The following is a 24,610-nucleotide window of genomic DNA, read 5'->3' as shown; positions in this document are numbered from 1 at the left end:
AAGCAAAGTTCTCAATCGCTCAATTATATGAGACCATTTATGTATGGATTGCTCCGCTACAATTCGGCTCTTCAACTTTTAACCAGCTCTCTTTGCCTAATCAATTGAAAACCAGCTTTAATAGAAAGATTATAAAAAGGATAATAAAAATCACTGACTTTCTTTTAAATCTTAGTTTCAACTTCAATTCTGTCTAAGCAAAGAATTAGTAAGGTATTCAACTAGGAACATCTAAATAACCAGTATTCAACCAGTCACCATGATAACACAAAAGCACCAAAAGGCAACAATTAAAACTCACAGGTGGTAGGAGCTGCTCATTTAATCACCTCTATTGGTGACTGGATATGGTACATGTCTCACTGGATACATGGTATATCACATAGTTAGCAGTAATGACTAACAACCATCCATGCCAAAATTCATGAGAAATGTTGGTTAGCAGCATCATGGTCCTTCCTCGGAAATGCTGGCATGATTTGATACACCACAACCTAAAGCTCAAAGCTAAATGGTAATGGCGCACTTGAAGAGAAATCTGACACAGAAGTTCAACCTTCTTGTCAGGACTTGCTGCCAATCTATTCAAAGACAACGAGAGATGCTATGAGCAATGTAGCAGTTATCACATATACCTTCAAGAATGGATAAGACCGTATAACTATAAAAAGTTGTTTATTAATATTGACCAATACTATCAGATCTTATACGGTATAGCAAAAAGGCCTAATTTTAACAAATGTATAAATTAGTGCAAGGAAATTGGTATGCAAAATCGTGATCGTTCATTCCTTGGTAACAGCGCTAAAAACTTAATACGCACGTTCATAATCTTAGTTCTTTGTCACAACTTCGCACAATTAGCCAGCAAGTGCACTGGGTCGTCCAAGTAATAAACCTTACGTGAGTAAGGGTCGATCCCACGGAGATTGTCGGCTTGAAGCAAGCTATGGTCACCTTGTAAATCTCAGTCAGGCAGATTCAATTGGTTATGGAGATTTGATAATTAAAAGATAAATAAAATATAAAATAAAGATAGAGATACTTATGTAATTCGTTGGTGAGAATTTCAGATAAGCATATGGAGATGCTTAGTTCCTTCTGAATCTCTGCTTCCTACTGCTTTCATCCAATCCTTCATACTCCTTTCTATGGCAAGCTTTATGTAGGGAATCACCGTTGTCAATGGCTACATCCCGTCCTCTCAGTGAAAATGGTCCAAAATACGCTGTCACCGCACGGCTAATCATCTGTCGGTTCTCGATCATACTAGAATAGGATTCAGTAATCCTTTTGCGTCTGTCACTACGCCTAGCACTCGCGAGTTTGAAGCTCGTCACAGCCATCCCTTCCCAGATCCTACTCAGAATACCACAGACAAGGTTTAGACTTTCCGAATCTTAAGAATGGCCGCCAATAATTCTAGCCTATACCACGAAGACTCTGATCTCACAATCAGGAGGCTAAGAGATATGCATTCAAGCTTGTTTTCATGTAGAACGGAAGTGTTTGTCAGCATGCGTTCATAAGTGAGAATGGTGATGAGCGTCACATAATCATCACATTCATCATGTTCTTGTGTGCGAATGAATATCTTAGAGAAGAGATAGGCTTGAGTTGAATAGAAAAACAATAGTACTTTGCATTAATTCATGAGGAACAGTAGAGCTCCACACCTTAATCTATGATGTGTAGAAACTCTACCGTTGAAAATACATAAGAACAAGGTCCAGGCATGGCCGTGAGGCCAGCCCCCAAGTCTTAGGAAAAACGTTCCAAAGATGATCAAAAGTTTCCAAGATATAAATACAATAGTAAAAAGTTCTATTTATACTAAACTAGTTACTAGGGTTACAGAAATAAGTAAATGATGCAGAAATCCACTTTCAGGCCCATTTGGTGTGTGCTTGGGCTGAGCATTGAAGCTTTCACGTGTAGAGGTCTTCCTTGGAGTCAAACGCCAGTTTGTAACCTGTTTCTGGCGTTTAACTCTGCTTTGCAACCTGTTTCTGGCATTTAACTCCAGAATAGGGCAGAGAGCTGGCATTGAACGCCAGTTTGCATCGTCTAAACTCAAGCAAAGAATGGACTATTATATATTGCTGGAAAGCCCTAGATGTCTACTTTTCAACTCAATTGAGAGCGCGCTATTTGGACTCCTGTAGCTCCAGAAAATCTACTTTGAGTGAAGGGAGGTCAAAATCCAACAGCATCTGCAGTCCTTCTTTAGCCTCTGAATCAGATTTTTGCTCAGGTCCCTCAATTTCCGCCAGAAAATACCTGAAATCACAGAAAAACACAAACTCATAGTAAAGTCTAGAAATGTGATTTTTATTTAAAAACTAATAAAAATATACTAAAAACTAACTAAATCATACTAAAAACTATGTAAAAACATTGCCAAAAAGCGTATAAATTATCCGCTCATCACAACACCAAACTTAAATTGTTGCTTGTCCCCAAGCAACTGAAAATCAAATAGGATAAAAAGAAGAGAATATACTATAAATTCCAAAATATCAATGAAACTTAGCTCCAATCAAATGAGCGGGACTAGTAGCTTTTTGCCTCTTGAATAGTTTTGGCATCTCACTTTATCCATTGAAGTTCAGAATGATTGGCATCTATAGGAACTTAGATTTCAGATAGTGTTATTGATTCTCCTAGTTCAGTATGTTGATTCTTGAACACAGCTACTTTATGAGTCTTGGCCGTGGCCCTAAGCACTTTGTTTTCCAGTATTACCACCGGATACATACATGCCACAGACACATAACTGGGTGAACCTTTTCAGATTGTGACTCAGCTTTGCTAAAGTCCCCAATTAGAGGTGTCCAGGGTTCTTAAGCACACTCTTTTTTTGCTTTAGACCTTGACTTTAACCGCTCAGTCTCAAGTTTTCACTTGACACCTTCACGCCACAAGCACATGGTTAGGGACAGCTTGGTTTAGCCGCTTAGGCCAGGATTTTATTCCTTTAGGCCCTCCTATCCACTGATGCTCAAAGCCTTGGATCCTTTTTATTACCCTTGCCTTTTGGTTTTAAGGGCTATTGGCTTTTTGCTCTTGCCTTTTGGTTTAAAGAGCTCTTGGCTTTTTCTGCTTGCTTTTTCTTTTTTTTCTTTCTTTTTTTTCTTTTCTCTTCTCTTTTTTTTCACAAGCTTTTGTATTCACTGCTTTTTCTTGCTTCAAGAATCAATTTTATGATTTTTCAGATTATCAATAACATTTCTCCTTTTTCATCATTCTTTCAAGAGCCAACATATTTAACATTCATAAACCACAATATCAAAAGACATATGCATTATTCAAGCATTCATTCAGAAAATAAAAAGTATTGTCACCACATCAAAATAATTAAACTAGTTTCAAGGATGAATTCGAAACCATGTACTTCTTGTTTTTTTATTTTTAGAACAGTTTTCATTTAAGAGAGGTGATGGATTCATAGGACATTCATAGCTTTAAGACATAGACACTTAAACACTAACGATCATATAGTAAAGACACAAACATAAATAAAACATAAAGCATAGTAAACGAAAAACAGGAAAATAAGAACAAGGAGATTAAGGAACGGGTCCACCTTAGTGAGGGTGGCGTCTTCCTCTTCTTGAAGAACCAGTGGTGCTCTTGAGCTCCTCTATGTCTCTTCCTTGTCTTTGTTGCTCCTCCCTCATAGCTTTTTGATCTTCTCTAATCTCATGGAGGATGATGGAGTGCTCTTGGTGCTCCATCCTTAGTTGTTCCATGTTGGAACTTAATTCTCCTAGGAAAGTATTGATTTGTTCCCAATAGTTTTATGGAGGGAAGTGCATCCCTTGAGGCATCTCAGGGATTTTATAGTGAGGAATTTCCTCATGCTCTTATTGAGGTCCATGATCTCTTGTTTGTTCCATCCTTTTCTTAGTGATGGGCTTGTCCTCATCAATGAGGATGTCTCCCTCTATGTCAATTCTAGCCGAATTGCAGAGGTGGCAAATGAGGTGAGGAAATGCTAACCTTGCCAAAGTGGAAGACTTGTCAGCCACCTTATAGAGTTCTTGAGGTATAATCTCATGAACTTCTACTTCCTCCCCAATCATGATACTATGGATCATGATGGCCCGGTCTATAGTAACTTCAGACCGGTTGCTAGTAGGAATGATTGAGCATTGAATAAACTCCAACCATCCTCTAGCTACAAGCTTAAGGTCCAGTCTTCTCAATTGAACCGACTTGCCTCTTGAGTCAACTTTCCATTGAGCACCTTCCACACATATGTCCATGAGAACTTGGTCCAACCTTTGATCAAAGTTGACCCTTCTAGTGTAGGGGCGTGCGTTTTCTTGCATCATTGGCAAGTTGAACGCCAACCTTACATTTTCCGAACTAAAATCTAAGTAATTCCCCCGAACCATTGTAAGCCAATTCTTTGGATTCGGGTTCACACTTTGATCATGGTTCCTAGTGATCCATGCGTTTGCATAAAACTCTTGAACCATTAAGATCCCGACTTGTTGAATGGGGTTGGTGAGAACTTTCCAACCTCTTCTTCGGATCTCATGTCGGATCTCCGGATACTCATTCTTTTTTAGCGTGAAAGGAACATCAAGGATCACTTTCTTCTTGGCCACAACTTCATAGAAGTGGTCTTGATGGATCTTTGAGATGAATCTCTCCATCTCCCATGACTCAGAGGTGGAAGCAATTGCCTTCCCTTTCCTCTTTCTTGAGGTTTCTCTGGCCTTAGATGCCATTAATGGTTATGGATAAACAAAAAGTAATGCTTTTACCACACCAAACTTAAAATGTTTGCTCGTCCCCGAACAAAAGAAGAAAGAAAGAAGGAGAAGAAGAAGAAAAATGGAGGAGAGGGAGAGAGGTGTGTATTCGGCCAAGGGAAAGAAGAAAGGGTTGTGTTGTGTGAAAATAAAGAAGGAATGAGGGGTTTATATAGGAGTGGGGGAAGGTTTAGGGTTCGGCCATTAGGGTTGGGTTTGGGAGGGAAAAGAGTTTGAAATTTGGAGGTAGGTGGGGTTTTTGGGGAAGAGAGGATGGATGTGAATGGTGAAGAGGTGATGGGGAAGAGTGATTGAGGTGATTGGTGAAGGGTATTTGTGGAAGAGAGTTATGAAAAGGTATGAAGAGGAGAGAAGAAAAGGTGGAGATCCTGTGGGGTCCACAGATCCAGTGGGATCAAGGACTTAACATCCCTGCTCCAATTAGGCGTGTAAAACGCCCTTAGTATGCATGTCTGGCGTTAAACGCCAGCTTGCTGCTTATTTATGGCGTTTAACGCCATTTCCATGCTCTGTTCTGGCGTTAAACACCAGTCTGGTGCTTGTTTCTGGCATTTAACGCCAGCTTGATGCTTCTTTCTGGCGTTAAACGCCAGTTTGATGCTTCTTACTGGCGTTTAAACGCCAGTAAGTTCTTCCTCCAGGGTGAGCTGTTTTTAAAGCTATTTTTCATTTTGTTTTTTGATTTTTCAGTAGTTTTTGTGACTCCACATTATCATCAACCTAGAAAAACATAAAATAACAATAGAAAATAAATGGATATAATTAAATAACATTGGGTTGCCTCCCAACAAGCGCTTCTTTAATGTCAATAGCTTGATAGTGAGCTCTCATGGAGCCTCACAGATGTTCAAAGCAGTGTTGGAACCTCCCAACACCAAACTTAGAGTTTGAATGTGGGGGTTCAACACCAAACTTAGAGTTTGGTTGTGGCCTCCCAACACCAAACTTAAAGTTTGACTGTGGGGGCTTTGGTTGACTCTGCAGAGAGAAGCTTTTCATGCTTACTCTCCATGGTTACAGAAGGAGATCCTTGAGTTTTAAACACAAGGTTGTCCTTATTTGGTTGCAGGACCAACTCTCCTCTATCCATATCAATCACAACTTTTGCTGTGGCTAGGAAGGGTCTTTCAAGGATGATGGATTCATCCTCATCCTTCCCAGTGTCTAGGATTATGAAATCAGCAGGGATGTAAAGGCCTTCAACCTTTACTAACACGTCCTCTACTTGTCCATAAGCCTGTTTTCTTGAGTTGTCTGCCATCTCTAATGAGATTCTGGTAGCTTGCACCTCAAAGATCCCAAGTTTCTCCATTACAGAGAGTGGCATTAAGTTTATTCCTGATCCCAGGTCACACAGAGCCTTCTCAAAGGTCATGGTGCCTATGTTACAGGGAATTAGGAATTTACCAGGATCCTATTTCTTTTGAGGTAACTGATGCTTATCCAATGCATTCAGTTCGTTGGTGAGCAAGGGAGGTTCATCCTCCCAAGTATCATTACCAAATAAACTAGCATTCAACTTCATGATGGCTCCTAGATATTTAGCAACCTGCTCTTCACTGATGTCTTCATCCTCTTCAGAGGAAGAATAGTCATCAGAGCTCATGAATGGTAAAAGGAGGTTTAATGGAATCTCTATGGTCTCTAGATGAGCCTCAGATTCCTTTGGTTCCTCAAAGGGATACTCCTTATTGGTCAGTGAATGTCCCAGGAGGTCTTCCTCACTAGGATTCACGTCCTTCTCCTCCTCTCTGGGTTCGGCCACACCATGTAAGGTTATGGCTGGTGCATAAAATTACAATCACACTTTTGCAACTCCGCACAACTAACCAGCAAGTGCACTAGGTCGTCCAAGTTTTTGCACTAGGTCGTACAATCACACTTTTGCGTGATAGAATGGAAAACAGTAGTAATTGCATTAATTCATGAAGAAAAGCAGAGCTCCTCACCCCCAACAATGGGGTTTAGAGAATCATGCCGTAGAGAATACAATAAGAAATGTGTAAAGTGTCATGACGTACAATATGAATCACTGAAAGTAGTATTTATAGTAAACTAGTGACCTAGGGTTACAGAAAATGAGTAAGCTAGGGTGTTTATTGTAAAATTCCACTTCTGGGGCCCACTTGGTGTGTGCTTGGGCTGAACATTAAAGCTTTCATGTGTAGAGACATTTCTTGGAGTTAAACGCCAGCTTTTATGCCAGTTTGGGCGTTTAACTCCAGCTTTTGTACCAGTTCTGGAGTTAAATGCCAGAATTCTTGAGCTGACTTGGAACGCCTGTTTGGACCATCAAATATCGGGCAAAGTATAGACTATTATATATTGCTGGAAAGCCCAGAATGTCTACTTTCCAACGCAATTGAGAGCGTGCCAATTGGGCTTCTGTAGCTCCAGAAAATCCACTTCGAGTGCAGGGAGGTCAGAATCCAACAGCATCTACAGTCTTTTTTCAGCCTCTAAATCAGATTTTTGCTCAGGTCCCTCAATTTCAGCTAGAAAATACCTGAAATCACAGAAAAACATACAAACTCATAGTAAAACCTAGAAAAGTAATTTTTATTTAAAAAATAATAAAAACATAATAAAAACTAACTAAAATGTACTAAAAACATACTAAAAATAATGCCAAAAAGCGTATAAATTATCCGCTCATCACAACACCAAACTTAAATTGTTGCTTGTCCCCAAGCAACTAAAAATCAAATAGGATAAAAAGAAGATAATATACAATAAACTCCAAAAACATCTATGAAGATCAGTATTAATTAGATGAGCGGGGCTTTTAGCTTTTTGCCTCTGAACAGTTTTGGCATCTCACTTTATCCTTTGAAGTTCAGAATGATTGGCTTCTATAGGAACTCAGAATCCAGATAGTGTTATTGATTCTCCTAGTTAAGTATGTTGATTCTTGAACACAGCTACTTTATGAGTCTTGGCCGTGACCCTAAGCACTTTGTTTTCCAGTATTACCACCGGATACATAAATGCCACAGACACATAACTGGGTGAACCTTTTCAGATTGTGACTCAGCTTTGCTAGAGTCCCCAATTAGAGGTGTCCAGAGTTCTTAAGCACACTCTTTTTGCTTTGGACCACGACTTTAACCGCTCAGTCTCAAGTTTTCACTTGACACCTTCACGCCACAAGCACATGGTTAGGGACAGCTTGGTTTAGCCGCTTAGGCCAGGATTTTATTCCTGTGGGCCCTCCTATCCACTGATGCTCAAAGCCTTGGATCCTTTTTATCACCCTTGCCTTTTGGTTTAAAGGGGTATTGGCTTTTTCTGCTTGCTTTTCTCTTTCTTTTTTTTTTGCAAGCTTTCTATTCACTGCTTTTTCTTGCTTCAAGAATCAATTTTATGATTTTTCAAATTATCAAATAACATTTCTCCTTTTTCTTTCATTCTTTCAAGAGCCAACAATTTTAACATTCATAAACAATCAAATTCAAAAATATGCACTGTTCAAGCATTCATTCAGAAAGACAATAGTATTGCCACCACATCAAAATAATTAAACTGTTTTAAAATTCAAAATTCATGTATTTCTTTTTCTTTTTCAATTAAGAACATTTTCCTTTTAAGAAAGGTGATGGATTCATAGGACATTCATAGCTTTAAGACATAAACTTTAATTTTATTAATTATGGAATAAAAATAAGACTCAAAAATAAATATAAAGGCAGACCCATAATAATAGAAGACAGAAAATTAAAAGCAGAAAAATAAATGACTCTTAAAATAGACTCTTAATAATAAAGGTTATCACAGAGTTAGGACTCAACAACCTTGATTTTGAGAAGTGGATGCTCCCTCTTTTTGTGGGGTGCTTGGTCCTTCAAGGGAGAGCTTCTGGCACTTCAGCTCCTGTAGCTCACGCCCCTGCTTCTCCTGTTCCTTCAGCAGCTTGCAGAGCATGCAGTTTTGATTCTGCTGTTCTTCCTTAAGTTGTTCTATAGCTTCCTGCAGCTTGGTAACAGATGCTTCTAAGCGGGTCCAGTAGTCAATTTCAGGAATTTCTGGGAGGAACTCCTGCGCCCTCTTTTTGATGGAGTTGTCTTGCACTTGTCCTTCCATTGACTTCTTGGTGATTGGGTGTTCAATTGGGATGAATTCATCTACTCCCATCCTCACCCCAGCATCTTTACATAGCAGAGAAATTAAGCTTGGGTAGGCCAGTTTGGCTTCAGTGGAGTTCTTGTTTGCAATTGTGTAAATCTCACAAGAAATCAGATGATGAATCTCCACTTCTTTTCCAAGCATAATACAATGAATCATCACTGCTCTTTTGACAGTGACCTCAGAGCGGTTGCTAGTAGGCAATATAGAACGCCCAATGAAGTCCAGCCAGCCTCTTGCAACTGGTTTGAGATCTCCTCTCTTGAGTTGGTTTGGGACACCTTTGGAATTGGTTATCCACTTAGTTCTAGGGAGGCACTTAATCCAACCCCTTATCTACTCTCACCATTCTCCTATTAAAGGATTCAGGATCATCTTGTAGTTGAGGTAGTTTGAAGACCTCTCTTATTTTGTCCAGATGGAAGCAAATAATTCTTCCTCTGACCATGGTTCTGTAGGTATAAAAAGCGGTTCCAGTCATTCTCTGCTTATCTGTCAGCCACAGATTTGAGTAGAATTTCTGAACCATGTTTCTTCCAACCTTTGTGTTAGGATTGGCTAGAATTTTCCATCCTCTGTTTCAAATTTGCTCTTGGATCTCCGGATATTCATCTTCTTTCAGATTGAATTTAACTTTCGGGATCACTGACCTCAGACCCATTATTTTGTAGTAATAGTCTGCATGTTCTTTGGTTAGGAACCTCTCTTGATTCTAAAGACTCTTTGAAGTATTCTCTTTCTTGCCTCTTGATTTGGTTTGTTTTCCCTTAGGTGCCATGATCTTGATGAGTCTTAGCTCAGTGATCATGGAAAAGCACACCAAACTTAGAGGTTTGCTTGTCCTCAAGCAAAAGAAGGGAAAGGGGAGAGAGAGGAGAAGAGGTAAATTCAAATGGTGTAGAGGAGGGGATGGCCAAAATTATTTTTATAGGAGGAGGGGATGGCTTTCAAAAAATTTGAGAGAGATATGAAAAGATATGGAAAGAATTTGAGAAGATATTTGAGTTTTTGAAGAAGATTTGGAAAGGATTTGAAAGAAATTTGAAAAATAATTTAGAAAATTATTGAATGATGAAAATTGAGGGTGAATGATGAAAGTTTGAAACATGTTTATGCAGAAAATTATGAGTCAAAACATGAAAATTTGAAAAAATTTCAAGTTGGAAACAAAATCTCCTCCCCCTGCCTTTTTGGTGTTAAACGCCCAGAATGGTATCCATTCTGGCGTTTAACGCCCAGTTGTTGGCCATTATGAGCGTTTAACCCCCAGCCAGGTACCGTGGCTGGCGTTAAACACCAGAAACTCCTTTATCACTCGGTGTTTTGCTGAACGCCCAGAATGATACCCATTCTGGCGTTTAACACCCAAAATGCCCCTTACTGGCGTTTTCTTGCCAGCAAGCTCCTTTTCTCTGCTTTTTGCACTGAATCCTTCTGTAACTCTATAAATTCCTTCATTTTTGATGATTAACCTTTGATGAAAATGTATATCAAGCCTCTACAAGTATTAATTTAAAATAAATAACTTGCTAATGGCTGGGTTGCCTCCCAGCAAGCACTTCTTTATTGTCTTTAGCTGGACCTTTACTGAGCTTCATTCAAGCCTCAGTTTTGAGCATTCTTGCTTAAAATTGCTTTCAAGATAATGTTTGATTCTCTGTCCATTGACAATGAACTTTTTGTCAGAATCAATATCTTGAAGCTCAACATATCCATATGGTGACACTCCTGTAATCACATATGGTCCCCTCCACCGGGATTTTAATTTCCCAGGGAATAATCTGAGCCTAGAGTTAAATAGTAGAACTTTTTGTCCTAGCTCAAAGACTCTGGATGACAATTTCTTGTCATGCCACTTTTTTGCTTTTTCTTTATAATTTTTTGCATTTTCAAAAGCATTGAGTCTGAACTCTTCCAGCTCATTTAGCTGGAGTAATTTTTTCTCGCCAGCTAACTTAGCATCCATGTTTAGGAATCTGGTTGCCCAGTAGGCTTTATGTTCCAGTTCCACGGGCAGATGACAAGCCTTACCATACACAAGCTAGTATGGAGAGGTTCCTATAGGAGTCTTGAATGCTGTTCTGTATGCCCACAGAGCATCATCCAAGCTCTTTGCCCAATCCTTTCTACGGGCAATTACAGTCCGTTCCAGGATTCTTTTTAGTTCTCTATTAGAGACTTCAGCCTGCCCATTTGTCTGTGGATGATACGGAGTTGCTACTTTGTGGCTAATTCCATATCGAACCATAGCAGAATAAAGCTGTTTATTGCAGAAATGGGTTCCCCCATCACTGATTAGTACTCTGGGAACACCAAATATGTTGAAAATATGTTTCTAGAGGAACTTCAGCACAGTCTTGGTATCATTAGTGGGTGTGGCAATTGCTTCCACCCATTTAGATACGTAGCCTACTGCCACCAGAATGTAAGTGTTTGAGTATGATGGTGGGAAAGGACCCATGAAGTCAATACCCCATACATCAAACAACTCAATCTCTAAGATCCCTTGTTGAGGCATGGCATAACCATGAGGCAAGTTACCAGCTCTTTGGCAACTGTCACAGTTACGCACAAACTCTCGGGCATCTCTATAGAGAGTAGGCCAATAGAAGCCACATTGGAGGACTTTAGTGGCTGTTCGCTCACTTCCGAAATGTCCTCCATACTGTGATCCATGGAAATGCCACAGGATCTTCTGTGCCTCCTCTCTAGGGACGCATCTGCGGATCATTCCGTCAGTGCATCTCTTAAAGAGATATGGTTCATCCCATAAGTAGTACTTTGCATCAGAAATTAGTTTTTTCTTTTGCATCCTGCTGTACTCCTGGGGTATGAACCTCACAGCTTTATAATTTGCAATGTCTGCAAACCATGGTGCCTCCTGAATGGCAAAGAGTTGCTCATCCAGAAAGGTCTCAGAGATCTCAGTGGAAGGAAGGGACGTCCCAGCCACTAGTTCTAACCGGGACAGGTGATCAGCTACCTGGTTCTCTGTCCCTTTTCTGTATCTTATTTCTATATCAAACTCTTGCAGAAGCAACACCCATCTTATGAGACTGGGTTTTGAATCCTGCTTTGTGAGTAGATATTTAAGAGCAGCATGGTCAGTGTACACAATCACTTTTGATCCTACTAAATAGGATCTAAACTTGTCAATGGCATAAACCACTGCAAGCAGCTCTTTTTCTGTGGTTGTGTAATTCTTCTGTGCGTCATTTAGAACACGACTGGCATAGTAAATAACGTGCAGAAGCTTGTAATGCCTTTGTCCCAACACTGCACCAATGGCATGGTCACTAGCATCACACATTAATTCGAATGGTAATGTCCAGTCAGATGCAGAGATGACTGGTGCTGTGACCAGCTTGGCTTTCAGGGTTTTAAACGCCTGCGGACACTCTGTGTCAAACACAAATGGTGTGTTAGCAGCTAGCAGGTTGCTCAGAGGTTTTGCAATTTTTGAAAAATCCTTTATGAACCTCCTATAGAATCCTGCATGCCCCAGAAAGCTTCTGATTGCCTTTACATTGGCAGGTGGCGGTAATTTTTCAATTACCTCTACCTTGGCTTGATCTACCTCTATTCCCTTGCTTGAAATTTTGTGCCCAAGGACAATTCCTTCAGTCACCATAAAGTGACATTTTTCCCAGTTAAGACCAAGTTAGTTTCTTGGCACCTTTTCAGGACAAGTGCTAGATGATCAAGACAGGAGCTGAATGAGTCTCCAAATACTGAGAAGTCATCCATGAAGACTTCCAGGAACTTCTCTACCATATCAGAGAAAATAGAGAGCATGCACCTCTGAAAGGTTGCAGGTGCATTGCAGAGACCAAAAGACATTCTTCTGTAAGCAAATACTCCAGATGGACATGTGAATACTGTTTTCTCTTGGTCTTGAGGATCCACTGCAATTTGGTTGTAGCATGAATAGCCATCCAAAAAGCAGTAGTATTCATGACCTGCTAGTCTTTCTAGCATTTGGTCTATGAATGGTAAAGGAAAATGATCCTTTCTGGTGGCTGTATTGAGCTTTCTGTAATCAATACACATATGCCACCCTGTAACTGTTCTTGTGGGAACCAGTTCATTCTTTTCATTATGAACCACTGTCATGCCTCCCTTCTTGGGGATAACTTGGACAGGGCTCACCCAGGGGCTATCAGAAATAGGATAAATAATCCCAACCTCTAGTAACTTAGTGACCTCTTTCTGCACCACTTCCTTCATGGCTGGATTTAGCCGCCTCTGTGGTTGAACCACTGGCTTAGCATCATCCTCCAATAGGATCTTGTGCATACATCTTGCTGGGCTAATGCCCTTAAGATCACTTATGGACCACCCAAGAGCTGTCTTGTGTGTCTTTAGCACTTGAATTAGTGCTTTCTCTTTCTGTGAATTTAAAGCAGAGCTTATGATCACTGGAAAAGTGTCACCCTCTCCCAGAAATGCATATTTCAGGGATGGTGGTAGTGGTTTGAGCTCGGGTTTAGGAGGTTTCTCCTCTTCCTGAGGGATTTTCAGAGGTTCTTTTATTTCCTCTGATTCCTCCAGATCAGGCTGAACATCTTTAAAGATGTCCTCTAACTCTGATTCAAGACTTTCAGTCATATTGATCTCTTCCACCAAAGAGTCAATAATATCAGTGCTCATGCAGTCATTTGATGTGTCTGGATGCTGCATAGCTTTGACAGCATTTAACTTGAACTCATCCTCATTGACTCTCAGGGTCACTTCCCCTTTTTATACATCAATAAGAGTTCGTCCAGTTACTAGGAAAGGTCTTCCTAGAATGAGAGTAGCACTCTTGTGCTCCTCTATTTCCAGCACTACAAAATCAGTGGAAAAGGCAAATGGCCCAACCTTGACAATCATATCCTCAATGATGCCTGATGGATATTTAATGGAGCCATCAGCAATTTGAAGACATATCCGGGTTGGTTTGACTTCTTCAGTCAAGCCAAGCTTTCTAATAGTAGATGCAGGTATTAGGTTAATACTTGCTCCAAGGTCACATAGGGCTGTCTTGGTACAAGCACCCTCTAATGTGCATGGTATCATAAAGTTTCCTGGATCTTGAAGCTTCTCTGGTAAGCTTTTCAGAATGACTGCACTGCATTCTTCAGTGAGAAACACTTTTTCAGTTTCTCTCCAATCCTTCTTATGACTTAAGATCTCTTTCATGAACTTAGCATAAGAGGGTATTTGCTCAAGTACCTCTGCAAACGGGATCTTTATTTCAAGAGTCCTGAGATAGTCTGCAAAGCGGGCAAATTGTTTATCCTGTTCTGCTTGGCGGAGCTTCTGAGGATAAGGCATCTTGGCTTTATATTCTTCAACCTTAGTTACTGCAGGTTTATTCCCTACAGAAGTGGTTGGAGAAGCCTTCTTAGAGGGGTTACTATCAGCACTTGCAGGTGTCTGATCCCTCATTGGCATTTAAACGCCAGGAATGGGGGCTGAATGGGCGTTTAACACCAGGTTCCCACCCTTTTCTGGCGTTTGAACACCAGATTTGGGCATCTATTTGGCGTTTAACACCAGTTTTTCCCCCCCTTTCCGGCGTTTGAATGCCAGAGTTATTCCTCTCTGGGCTCTTAATGTCCTCAGAGGGATTTTGGGCAGTGGTTTGGTCATCCTCTGTCATTTGTTCCTTTCTTGACTTTTTTGCTACTTTGAGCTGAGTTATTCAATGTCTTCCCGCTCTTTAGTTGGACAGCTTGGCAACCTTCTGTTATCTGTTTAGATAGCTGCTGTCTTGTCTGATTCAATTGTGCTTCTATATTCTTGTTAGCATTTTTAGTATCTTGGAGCATCTCTTTGAATTCTGCTAATTATTTTGTCATAAGGAGTAATTGCTGATTAAGTTCAACAATCTGTTCTTGAGGATTAGGATTAGTAGTTACTGCCATAGCCTTTTCTTTTATGGAGGACTCACTATTTGAGTACAGATGTTGATTTCTAGCAACTATATCTATGAGCTCTTGAGCTTCTTCAATTGTTTTTCTCATGTGTATAGATCCACCAGTTGAGTGGTCTAGGGACATCTGAGCTTTTTCTGTAAGTCCATAGTAGAAGATGTCTAACTGTACCCACTCTGAAAACATTTCAGAGGGGCATTTTCTCAGCATCCATTTGTACCTCTCCCAAGCATTATAAAGGGATTCATGATCCTCTTGTTTAAAGCCTTGGATGTCCAGCCTTAGCTGTGTCATCCTTCTTGGAGGGTAAAATTGATTCAGAAATTTGTCTGTTAATTGTCTCCATGTTTTTATGCTTGATGTGGGTTGGTTATTTAACCATCTCTTAGCTTGATCTTTTACAGCAAATGAAAACAATAATAATCTGTAGACATCCTGATCCACTTCTTTATCACGTACTGTGTTAGCAATTTGTAAGAACTGTGCCAGAAACTCAATAGGTTCTTCCTGTGGAAGACCGGAATACTGGCAATTTTGCTGCACCATGATAATGAGCTGAGGATTTAGCTCAAAGCTGCTTGCTTTGATGCGAGGTATACAGATGCTACTCCCATATGCAGCTGTAATGGGGTTAGCATATGACCCCAGAGTCCTTCTAGACTGTTCACTTCCACTTATGTCCATGATGGAGAAAAGGGAATTGATATGAATTATATTTTTTTTTGTTTAAAAGTAACCGAAAATAATAAGTAAAATAAATGGAAAATAAAATAAAATTTTGAAAACAAAAATAAAATAAAATAAAATAAAAGCAAATTGAAAACTAAATTAATTAATTAATTAAAAAAAGATTTTGAAATTAGCAATTAAAAAGATATGATTTAAAAGCTATGATTGCAAATTAAAAAAAAAAGATATGATTGAAGAAATTAAAAAGATTTTATTTTTGAAAAAGATTTGAAAATATCAATTTTTGAAATTAGAATATTAACTTGACTAAAAAAAGATATGATTTTGAAAATCTTTGACTAAATTAATGCAAAATTCGAAATTTATGAGTAAAATAAGGAAAGGATTTTTTTTATTTTTGAATTTTAATGCGGAAAGAGAAAAACAACAAAATGACACTAAACTTAGAAATTTTAGATCAAAACACAGAGAACAAACAAGAAAACTTTGAATGTCAAGATGAATACCAAGAACACTTTGAAGATCAAGATGAACACCAAGAACAAATTTTTGAAAAATTTTTAAGTAAATAAAAGCACAAAAACACACCAAACTTAAAATTTTTAGAGAATCAAACAAAAATTTTCGAAAAATTAAAGGAAAACACAAAGAAGACACCAAACTTAGAATTTTTAAAAATCAAGAAAGAACTGAGGACATGCAATTTCGAAAAATTAAAAGAAAATAAAAGCATGCAATTGACACCAAACTTAAAATATAAAACTAAACTCAAATAAAAGACTCTAAACCAATAAAAATAAAATATTCCTAATCTAAGCAACAAGATAAACGGTCAGTTGTCCAAACTCGAACAATCCCCGGCAACGGCGCCAAAAACTTGGTGCACAAAATTACAATCACACTTTTGCAACTCCGCACAACTAACCAGCAAGTGCACTGGGTCGTCCAAGTAATACCTTACGTGAGTAAGGGTCGATCCCACGGAGATTGTCGGCTTGAAGCAAGCTATGGTTATCTTGTAACTCTTAGTCAGGATATCAATAATTCTCATATTTAATTGTAAAAAGTAAAAGAACATGAAATAAATACTTGTTATGCAGTAATGAAGAACAGGTTGAGGCTTTGGAGATGCTTTGTCTTCTGAATCTCTGCTTTCCTACTATCTTCTTCTTCATGCACGCAAGGCTCCTTCCATGGCAAGCTTTATGTTGGGCATCACCGTTGTCAATGGCTACTTCCCGTCCTCTCAGTGAAAATGTTCCAAATGTGCTGTCACCGCACGGCTAATCATCTGTCGGTTCTCGATCATGCTGGAATAGGATCCATTGATCCTTTTGCGTCTGTCACACGCCTAACAATCGCGAGTTTGAAGCTCGTCACAGCCATCCCTTCCCTGATCCTACTCAGAATACCACAGACAAGGTTTAGACGTTCCGGATCTCAGGAATGGCCGCCAATAATTCTAGCTTATACCACGAAGACTCTGATCTGAATCATGAGGCTAAGAGATATGCATTCAATCTAAGGTAGAACGGAGCTGGTTGTCAGGCACGCGTTCATAGGTGAGAATGATGATGAGTGTCACGGATCATCACATTCATCAGGTTGAAGTACGAATGAATATCTTAGAATAGAAGCAAGCGTGATAGAATGGAAAACAGTAGTAATTGCATTAATTCATAAAGAACAGCAGAGCTCCTCACCCCCAACAATGGGGTTTAGAGACTCATGCCATAGAGAATACAATAAGAAACGTGTAAAGTGTCATGAGGTACAATATGAATCACTGAAAGTAGTATTTATAGTAAACTAGTGACCTAGGGTTACAGAAAATGAGTAAGCTAGGGTGTTTATTGTAAAATTCCACTTCCGGGGCCCACTTGGTGTGTGCTTGGGCTGAGCATTGAAGCTTTCATGTGTAGAGACATTTCTTGGAGTTAAACGCCAGCTTTTATGCCAGTTTGGGCGTTTAACTCCAGCTTTTGTGCCAGTTCTGGAGTTAAACGCCAGAATTCTTGGCTGACTTGGAACGCCTGTTTGGGCCATCAAATCTCGAGCAAAGTATGGACTATTATATATTGCTGGAAAGCTCAAGATGTCTACTTTCCAACACAATTGAGAGCGCACCAATTGGGTTTCTGTAACTCCAGAAAATCTACTTCGAGTGTAGGGAGGTCAGAATCCAACAGCATCTGCAGTCTTTTTTCAGCCTCTGAATTAGATTTTTGCTCAGGTCCCTCAATTTCAGCCAGAAAATACCTGAAATCACAGAAAAACACAAAAACTCATAGTAAAGCCCAGAAAAGTGATTTTTATTTAAAAACTAATAAAAATATAATAAAAAATAACTAAAATGTACTAAAAACATACTAAAAACAATGCCAAAAAGCGTATAAATTATCCGCTCATCAATGGCCTTGCACTCTCTTTTTGGATTCTCTTCTGTATTGCTTGGGAGAGTACTAGGAGGAGTTTCAGTGACTCTTTTACTTAGATGGCCCACTTGTGCCTCCAAATTTCTAATGGAGGACCTTGTTTCATTCATGAAACTTAGAGTGGCCTTAGATAGATCAGAGACTAAATTTGCTAAGCTAGATGGATTCTGCTTAGAATTCTCTATTTGTTGCTGAGTAGATGATGGAAAAGGCTTGCTATTGCTAAACCTATTTCTTCCACCATTATTAAAGCCTTGTTGAGGCTTTTGTTGATCCTTCCATGAGAAATTTGGATGATTTCTCCATGAGGGATTATAGGTATTTCCATAGGGTTTCGCCATGTAATTCACCTCTGCTATTGCAGGGTTCTCAGGATCATAAGCTTTTTCTTCAGAAGATGCCTCTTGAGTACTGTTGGATGCAGCTTGCAATCCATTCAGACTCTGAGAAATTATATTGACTTGCTGAGTCAATATTTTATTCTGAGCCAATATGGCATTCAGAGTATCAATTTCAAGAACTCCCTTCCTCTGAGGCGTTCCATTACTCACAGGATTCCTTTCAGAAGTGTACATGAACTAGTTATTTGTAACCATGTCAATGAGTTCTTGAGCTTCTGCAGGTGTTTTCTTTAGGTGAATGGATCCACCTGTAGAATGGTCCAATGACATCTTAGATAATTCAGACAGACCATCATAGAATATATCCAGGATGGTCCATTCTGAAAGCATGTCAGAAGGATACTTTTTGGTCAGTTGCTTGTATATCTCCCAAGCTTCATAGAGGGATTCACCTTCATTCTGTTTGAAGGTTTGAACATCCACTCTAAGCCTGCTAAGCTTTTGAAGAGGAAAGAACTTGGCTAAGAAAGCCGTGACCAGCTTATCCCAAGAGTTCAGGCTATCCTTAGGTTGAGAGTCCAACCATATTCTAGCTCTGTCTCTTACAGCAAACTGGAAAAGCATAAGCCTGTAGACCTCGGAGTCAACCCCATTGGTCTTAACAGTATCACAGATCTGCAAGAATTCAGTTAAGAACTGAAAAGGATCTTCTGATGGAAGTCCATGAAACTTGCAGTTCTGTTGCATCAGAGAAACTAATTGAGGCTTTAGCTCAAAATTGTTTGCTTCAATGGCAGGGATTGAGATGCTTCTTCCATGTAAATTGGAATTTGGTGCAGTAAAGTCACCAAGCATCTTCCTTGCATTGTTATTATTTTCGGCCATGTCTCCTTCTTTTTCGAAAATTTCTGTCAGATTTTCTCCAGAGAGTTGTGCTTTAGCTTCCCTTAGCTTCCTCTTCAGAGTCCTTCCAGGTTCAGGATCAGCTTCAACAAGAATGTTCTTGTCCTTGCTCCTGCTCATATGAAAAAGAAGGGAACAGAAAATAATAGGGATCCTCTTTGCCACAGTAGAGAGGTTCCTTTATGTGAGTAGAAGAGAAGAAAAAGAATTCAAACACAAAAAGAGGGAGAGGGTTCGAATTTTTAAGAAGAAGAGAAGCGTTAGTAGATAAATAAATAATTAGGAGGAGGTGAGAGGGAAGAATTTTCGAAAATAATTGAAAAGAAAAGAAAAATATTTTTGTTTTTAATTTAAAATTAAAATTAAAATTCGAAAGTTTTTTAAAAAAATGAAATTAAATTAAATTAGAATTTTAAAACAAAAGTTAATTAAAAAGGAACTTTGAAAAAGTGGGAAAGAGTTTTCGAAAATTAAAGAGGGAAAATTAGTTAGGTGATTTTGAAAAAGATAAGAATCAAACAAGATAAGATTAATTTGAAAAAGATTTGAAAATTAATTTTGAAAAGATAAGAAGTTAGAAAAGATTTTGAAATTGATTTTGAAAAAGATGTGATTGAAATTTATTTTGAAAAAAAGATTTGAAAAAGAAATTTAAAAAGATTTGATTTTGAAAATTAAAGTTGATTACTTGACTAACAAGAAACAAAAATATATGATTTAAAAATTTAAAGATTGAACCTTTCTTACTAGGCAAGTAACAAACTTTAAAATTTTTTAATCAATCACATTAATTGTTAGCATTAATTTTGAAAATATGGAATGGAAATAAAAAAAAGATTTTGAAGATCAAAATTTAAAGTTTTCGAAAATATGAAAGAAAAAATGAAAAAAGATTTGATTTTTGAAAAAGATTTGAAAAAGATAGAATTTTTAAATTGAAAATTTGATTTGACTCATAAGAAACAACTAGATTTTAAAAATTTTTGAAAATGTCAACTCAAATTTTCGAATTTTATGAGAAGAAAAAGGGAAAGATATTTTTTTATTTTTGAATTTTTAATGATGAAAGCGAAAAACAACCAAAAGACTCAAAACATGAAAATTATGAATCAAAACACATGATGCATGCAAGAACACTTTGAATGTCAAGATGAACACCAAGAACACTTTGAATGTCAAGATGAACACCAAGAACTTATTTTTGAAAATATTTAAGAAAAGAAAAATATGCAAGACACCAAACTTAGAAATTTTTAATGTTAAGACACTAACAAATTGAAAATGCATATGAAAAACAAGAAAAGACATAAAACATAAAATTGCAAAGATCAAACAAAGAAGATCATCAAGAACAACTTGAAGATCATGAAGAACACATGCATGAGTTTTCGAAATTTTAAAGAAAAATTAAAAGCATGCAATTGACACCAAACTTACAATTTGACACTAGACTCAAACAAGGAACATCAAATTATTTTTGATTTTATAAATTTTTTTTTATTTTTTCAAAAATTAATTGGAAGAAGAAAAATGAGGATTTCAAAATTTTTAATAAGAATTCCAGGAATCATGCAATGTTAGTCTAAAGCTCCGGTCCAGGAATTAGACATGGCTTACTAGCCAGCCAAGCTTTCAGTGAAAGCTCCGGTCCAAAACACTAGACATGGCCAATGGCCAACCAAGCTTCAGCAGATACAAATCAGGCATATAACAGATGATTAGATGAAAGTCCAAGGACTCTTGCCATGATAAGTGGAAGCCTCAGTCCAAAAAAATTAGACATGACTTGACAGCCAACCAGGCTTCAACAGATCATGAAGAAACTCTAGAATTCCTTCTTTAAAATTTTGAAGAACATAGAATAATTTATTAAATTTTTTTTTGAAAATTTTTCGAAAATAAAAAATAATAAAAACAAAAAGCTTAAAATTAAAATAAAATTACCTAATCTGAGCAACAAGATGAACCGTCAGTTGTCCAAACTCGAACAATCCCCAGCAACGGTGCCAAAAACTTGGTGTGGCAAAATCGTGATCGTTCATTCCTTGGTAACGGCGCTAAAAACTTAATACGCACGTTCATAATCTTAGTTCTTTGTCACAACTTTGCACAATTAACCAGCAAGTGCACTGGGTCGTCCAAGTAATAAACCTTACGTGAGTAAGGGTCGATCCCATGGAGATTGTCGGCTTGAAGCAAGCTATGGTCACCTTGTAAATCTCAGTCAGGCAGATTCAATTGGTTATGGAGATTTGATAATTAAAAGATAAATAAAATATAAAATAAAGATAGAGATACTTATGTAATTCAATGGTGAGAATTTCAGATAAGCGTATGGAGATGCTTAGTTCCTTCTGAATCTCTGCTTTCCTACTGCTTTCATCCAATCCTTCATACTCCTTTCTATGGCAAGCTTTATGTAGGGTATCACCATTGTCAATGGCTACATCCCGTCCTCCCAGTGAAAATGGTCCAAAATGCACTGTCACCACACGGCTAATCATCTGTCAGTTCTCGATCATACTGGAATAGGATTCAGTAATCCTTTTGCATCTGTCACTACGCCCAGCACTCGCGAGTCTGAAGCTCGTCACAGCCATCCCTTCCCAGATCCTACTCGGAATACCACAGACAAGGTTTAGACTTTTCGGATCTCAAGAATGGCCGCCAATAATTCTAGCCTATACCACGAAGACTCTGATCTCACGATCAGGAGGCTAAGAGATATGCATTCAAGCTTGTTTTCATGTAGAACGGAAGTGTTTGTTAGGCACGCGTTCATAAGTGAGAATGGTGATGAGCGTCACATAATCATCACATTCATCATGTTCTTGTGTGCGAATGAATATCTTAGAGAAGAGATAGGCTTGAGTTGAATAGAAAAACAATAATACTTTGCATTAATTCATGAGGAATAGCAGAGCTCCACACCTTAATCTATGGTGTGTAGAAACTCTACCGTTGAAAATACATAAGAACAAGGTCCAGGCATGGCCGTGAGGCCAGCCCCCAAGTCTAAGGAAAAACGTTCCAAAGATTATCAAAAGGTTCCAAGATATAAATACAATAGTAAAAAGTTCTATTTATACTAAACTAGTTACTAGGGTTACAGAAATAAGTAAATGATGCAGAAATCCACTTCCGGACCCACTTGGTGTGTGCTTGGGCTGAGCATTAAAGCTTTCACGTGTAGAGGTCTTCCTTGGAGTTAAACGCCAGTTTGTAACCTGTTTCTGGCGTTTAACTCCAGAATAGGGCAGAGAGCTGGCGTTGAACGCCAGTTTGCGTCATCTAAACTCGGGCAAAGTATGGACTATTACATATTGATGGAAAGCCCTGGATGTCTAATTTTCAACGCAATTGAGAGCGCACCATTTGGACTTCTGTAGCTCCAGAAAATCCACTTTGAGTACAGGGAGGTCAAAATCCAACAACATCTGCAGTCCTTCTTCAGCCTCTGAATCAGATTTTTGCTCAGGTCCCTCAATTTCAGCCAGAAAATACCTGATATCACAGAAAAATACACAAACTCATAGTAAAGTCTAGAAATGTGATTTTTATTTAAAAACTAATAAAAATATACTAAAAACTAACTAAATCATACTAAAAACTATGTAAAAACACTGCCAAAAAGCGTATAAATTATCCGCTCATCAGAAATCCTTCAAATTCAATCATTAAAGCTAGCACTAAACATGATAATGATCTAAAATAAAAATAAAATTTAACAAACAGGCACACTTCTAAAGCACCAAATAGCATGATAATTGAGCCTAAAGTGAGGCCAGGTTATAGCATTGGATTTAGGGATTATATGTTGAAATGAGGATGCCACTTCCCATTTAAATCTTCCACAGTATCCTTTTATACTTCTATCATGAAGACCTCTTATGGATATAAATATTTAAACATAAATAAGTAGAGAGAAAGTACCTAAGAATCAGTTAACTATTCCTCCTCTGATGAGGATACCTCTTCTGAATCAGACAATGGTAACAAGGTGCATGTCCCAAGCATGTGGCCATTGAGGCACACATAATACTCAACACCATCTTCATAGGAACCCAACCAGGAACTAGCACTTTGAGGGATCATTCTGGCCTGCCGCATGTTCCACAACTTCGCCTTGCAATAAATGCAAACTTGTGTAGGATGGAGTTCTGCAACCTTGTTAATAAGCATCTTTCTGACCTTGGAAGTTCCGAATGACTTAAACACGCCACGGATTTATTCCGAGCAGTATTCTTTTTGTTTTTCTTCACGATCTTACCTGAATCCATTGCCTTCTTGACAGCCTTCACTGCTTTTGCTCGTCGATAAGTGACATCAACAAGCGAAAGTCCACCCTTTTCTTTCTTATTTGCCCCCTTAACCTGCAGTTCATGTATTAAAGTTCAACAGAGGTTAAGGAATACGGATTAAACCGTAAATGCAAACAGGAAGTGCATACTTCTAGTTTGTCATCATCTCCTTCATCTTCCAACATCTCTCTAGCCGCTTCCAATTTTCTACGCTTCTTTCTCGACAAATTTTTCTGCATTGGTTAAAAATCCATCATGCAATTACCGAATAATGCATGGAAACAAGTTTGAATATATATCCTAATAGGTACAATAATAAAAAAGCTGCATGCAAAATAGGGGGTCACCTCCTTACCTCTCGCTCCCGCTTCCCTTTTTCCTTCATTTTGAGGTCTTCGGCTTCCTGAGCACTAATTACCTTTCCAAAACTCTTGTCGTTATTAATAGATGCCTTTAATAGAAGAGAAAGAGTCAACCATATCAAAATGCATTATAATGACCTCACAAAAAAGAAAAAACTAATTGCTTGTAATTTGAGGAATATCACAACAATGAAACAAGAAATTTTACCTTTGTTGTTTTGCAGCAACCTTTTTTTCTGTCTCTGCTATAAACCAGGTTCTTTTAGGGCAGAGAAAGATCTCTTCCTTATGAGCAATCATGTTTTCAGCCTGCCCATTTCATAAGAGCATGATTATATTTGAATGGCAAATCTTAGGAATGAGAAAATGCAGAATGAATGGTAGATTCAAAGCCACATAATACAATACTAGTATTAGGAAGTACTATTTCTTAAACCATAATGTGAAGTGAACACACATAAAGATTTGGAGAATTTTCCATCAAAGCAGGACATGTTATTTGTTAATCATAAAACAAGACATTTTACCAGCTTTTGTTTCAAATGATCTGAGCATTCAACCTCGTATACCATGTAACTTGCAAGAATTAAATGACACCTGCAAAAATTAAATTCAATTCAGGTTTCTTTAACAGAAGAACAAGACAGCAATTCTAAAATTTTCCACCAAACTAGTTGAAAAATTTCTAAGATGTAGTTATATTAATAAAATAATAGATCTAATTTTATTATTCAATCACCAGAGTGTTAATATT

At 38.2% G+C, this 24,610-nt stretch overlaps 1 protein-coding gene across 1 annotated transcript; it reads right to left on the bottom strand.

The window, feature by feature from the left end:
* Positions 1–23,879, bottom strand: LOC148579533 (uncharacterized). The gene is made up of 5 exons (XM_088483616.1): positions 23,850–23,879; positions 23,644–23,727; positions 23,464–23,566; positions 23,127–23,353; positions 1–581 (listed from the first exon to the last, which is right to left on the bottom strand). The coding sequence occupies exons 1-4, from the start codon at positions 23,877–23,879 to the stop codon at positions 23,142–23,144; spliced, it is 429 nt and encodes a 142-aa protein (XP_088339742.1). The 3' UTR covers positions 1–581; positions 23,127–23,141.
* Between the last annotated feature and the right edge of the window lie 731 nt (positions 23,880–24,610).

The sequence above is a fragment of the Arachis ipaensis genome, chromosome B10 (assembly GCF_059453495.1).
Source record: "Arachis ipaensis isolate K30076 ecotype BB chromosome B10, ASM5945349v1, whole genome shotgun sequence".
In the NCBI taxonomy this organism is placed as follows: Eukaryota; Viridiplantae; Streptophyta; class Magnoliopsida; order Fabales; family Fabaceae; genus Arachis; species Arachis ipaensis.
Note: the sequence above shows the minus strand (reverse complement) of the source record. Positions and strands in the feature narration are given on the sequence as shown.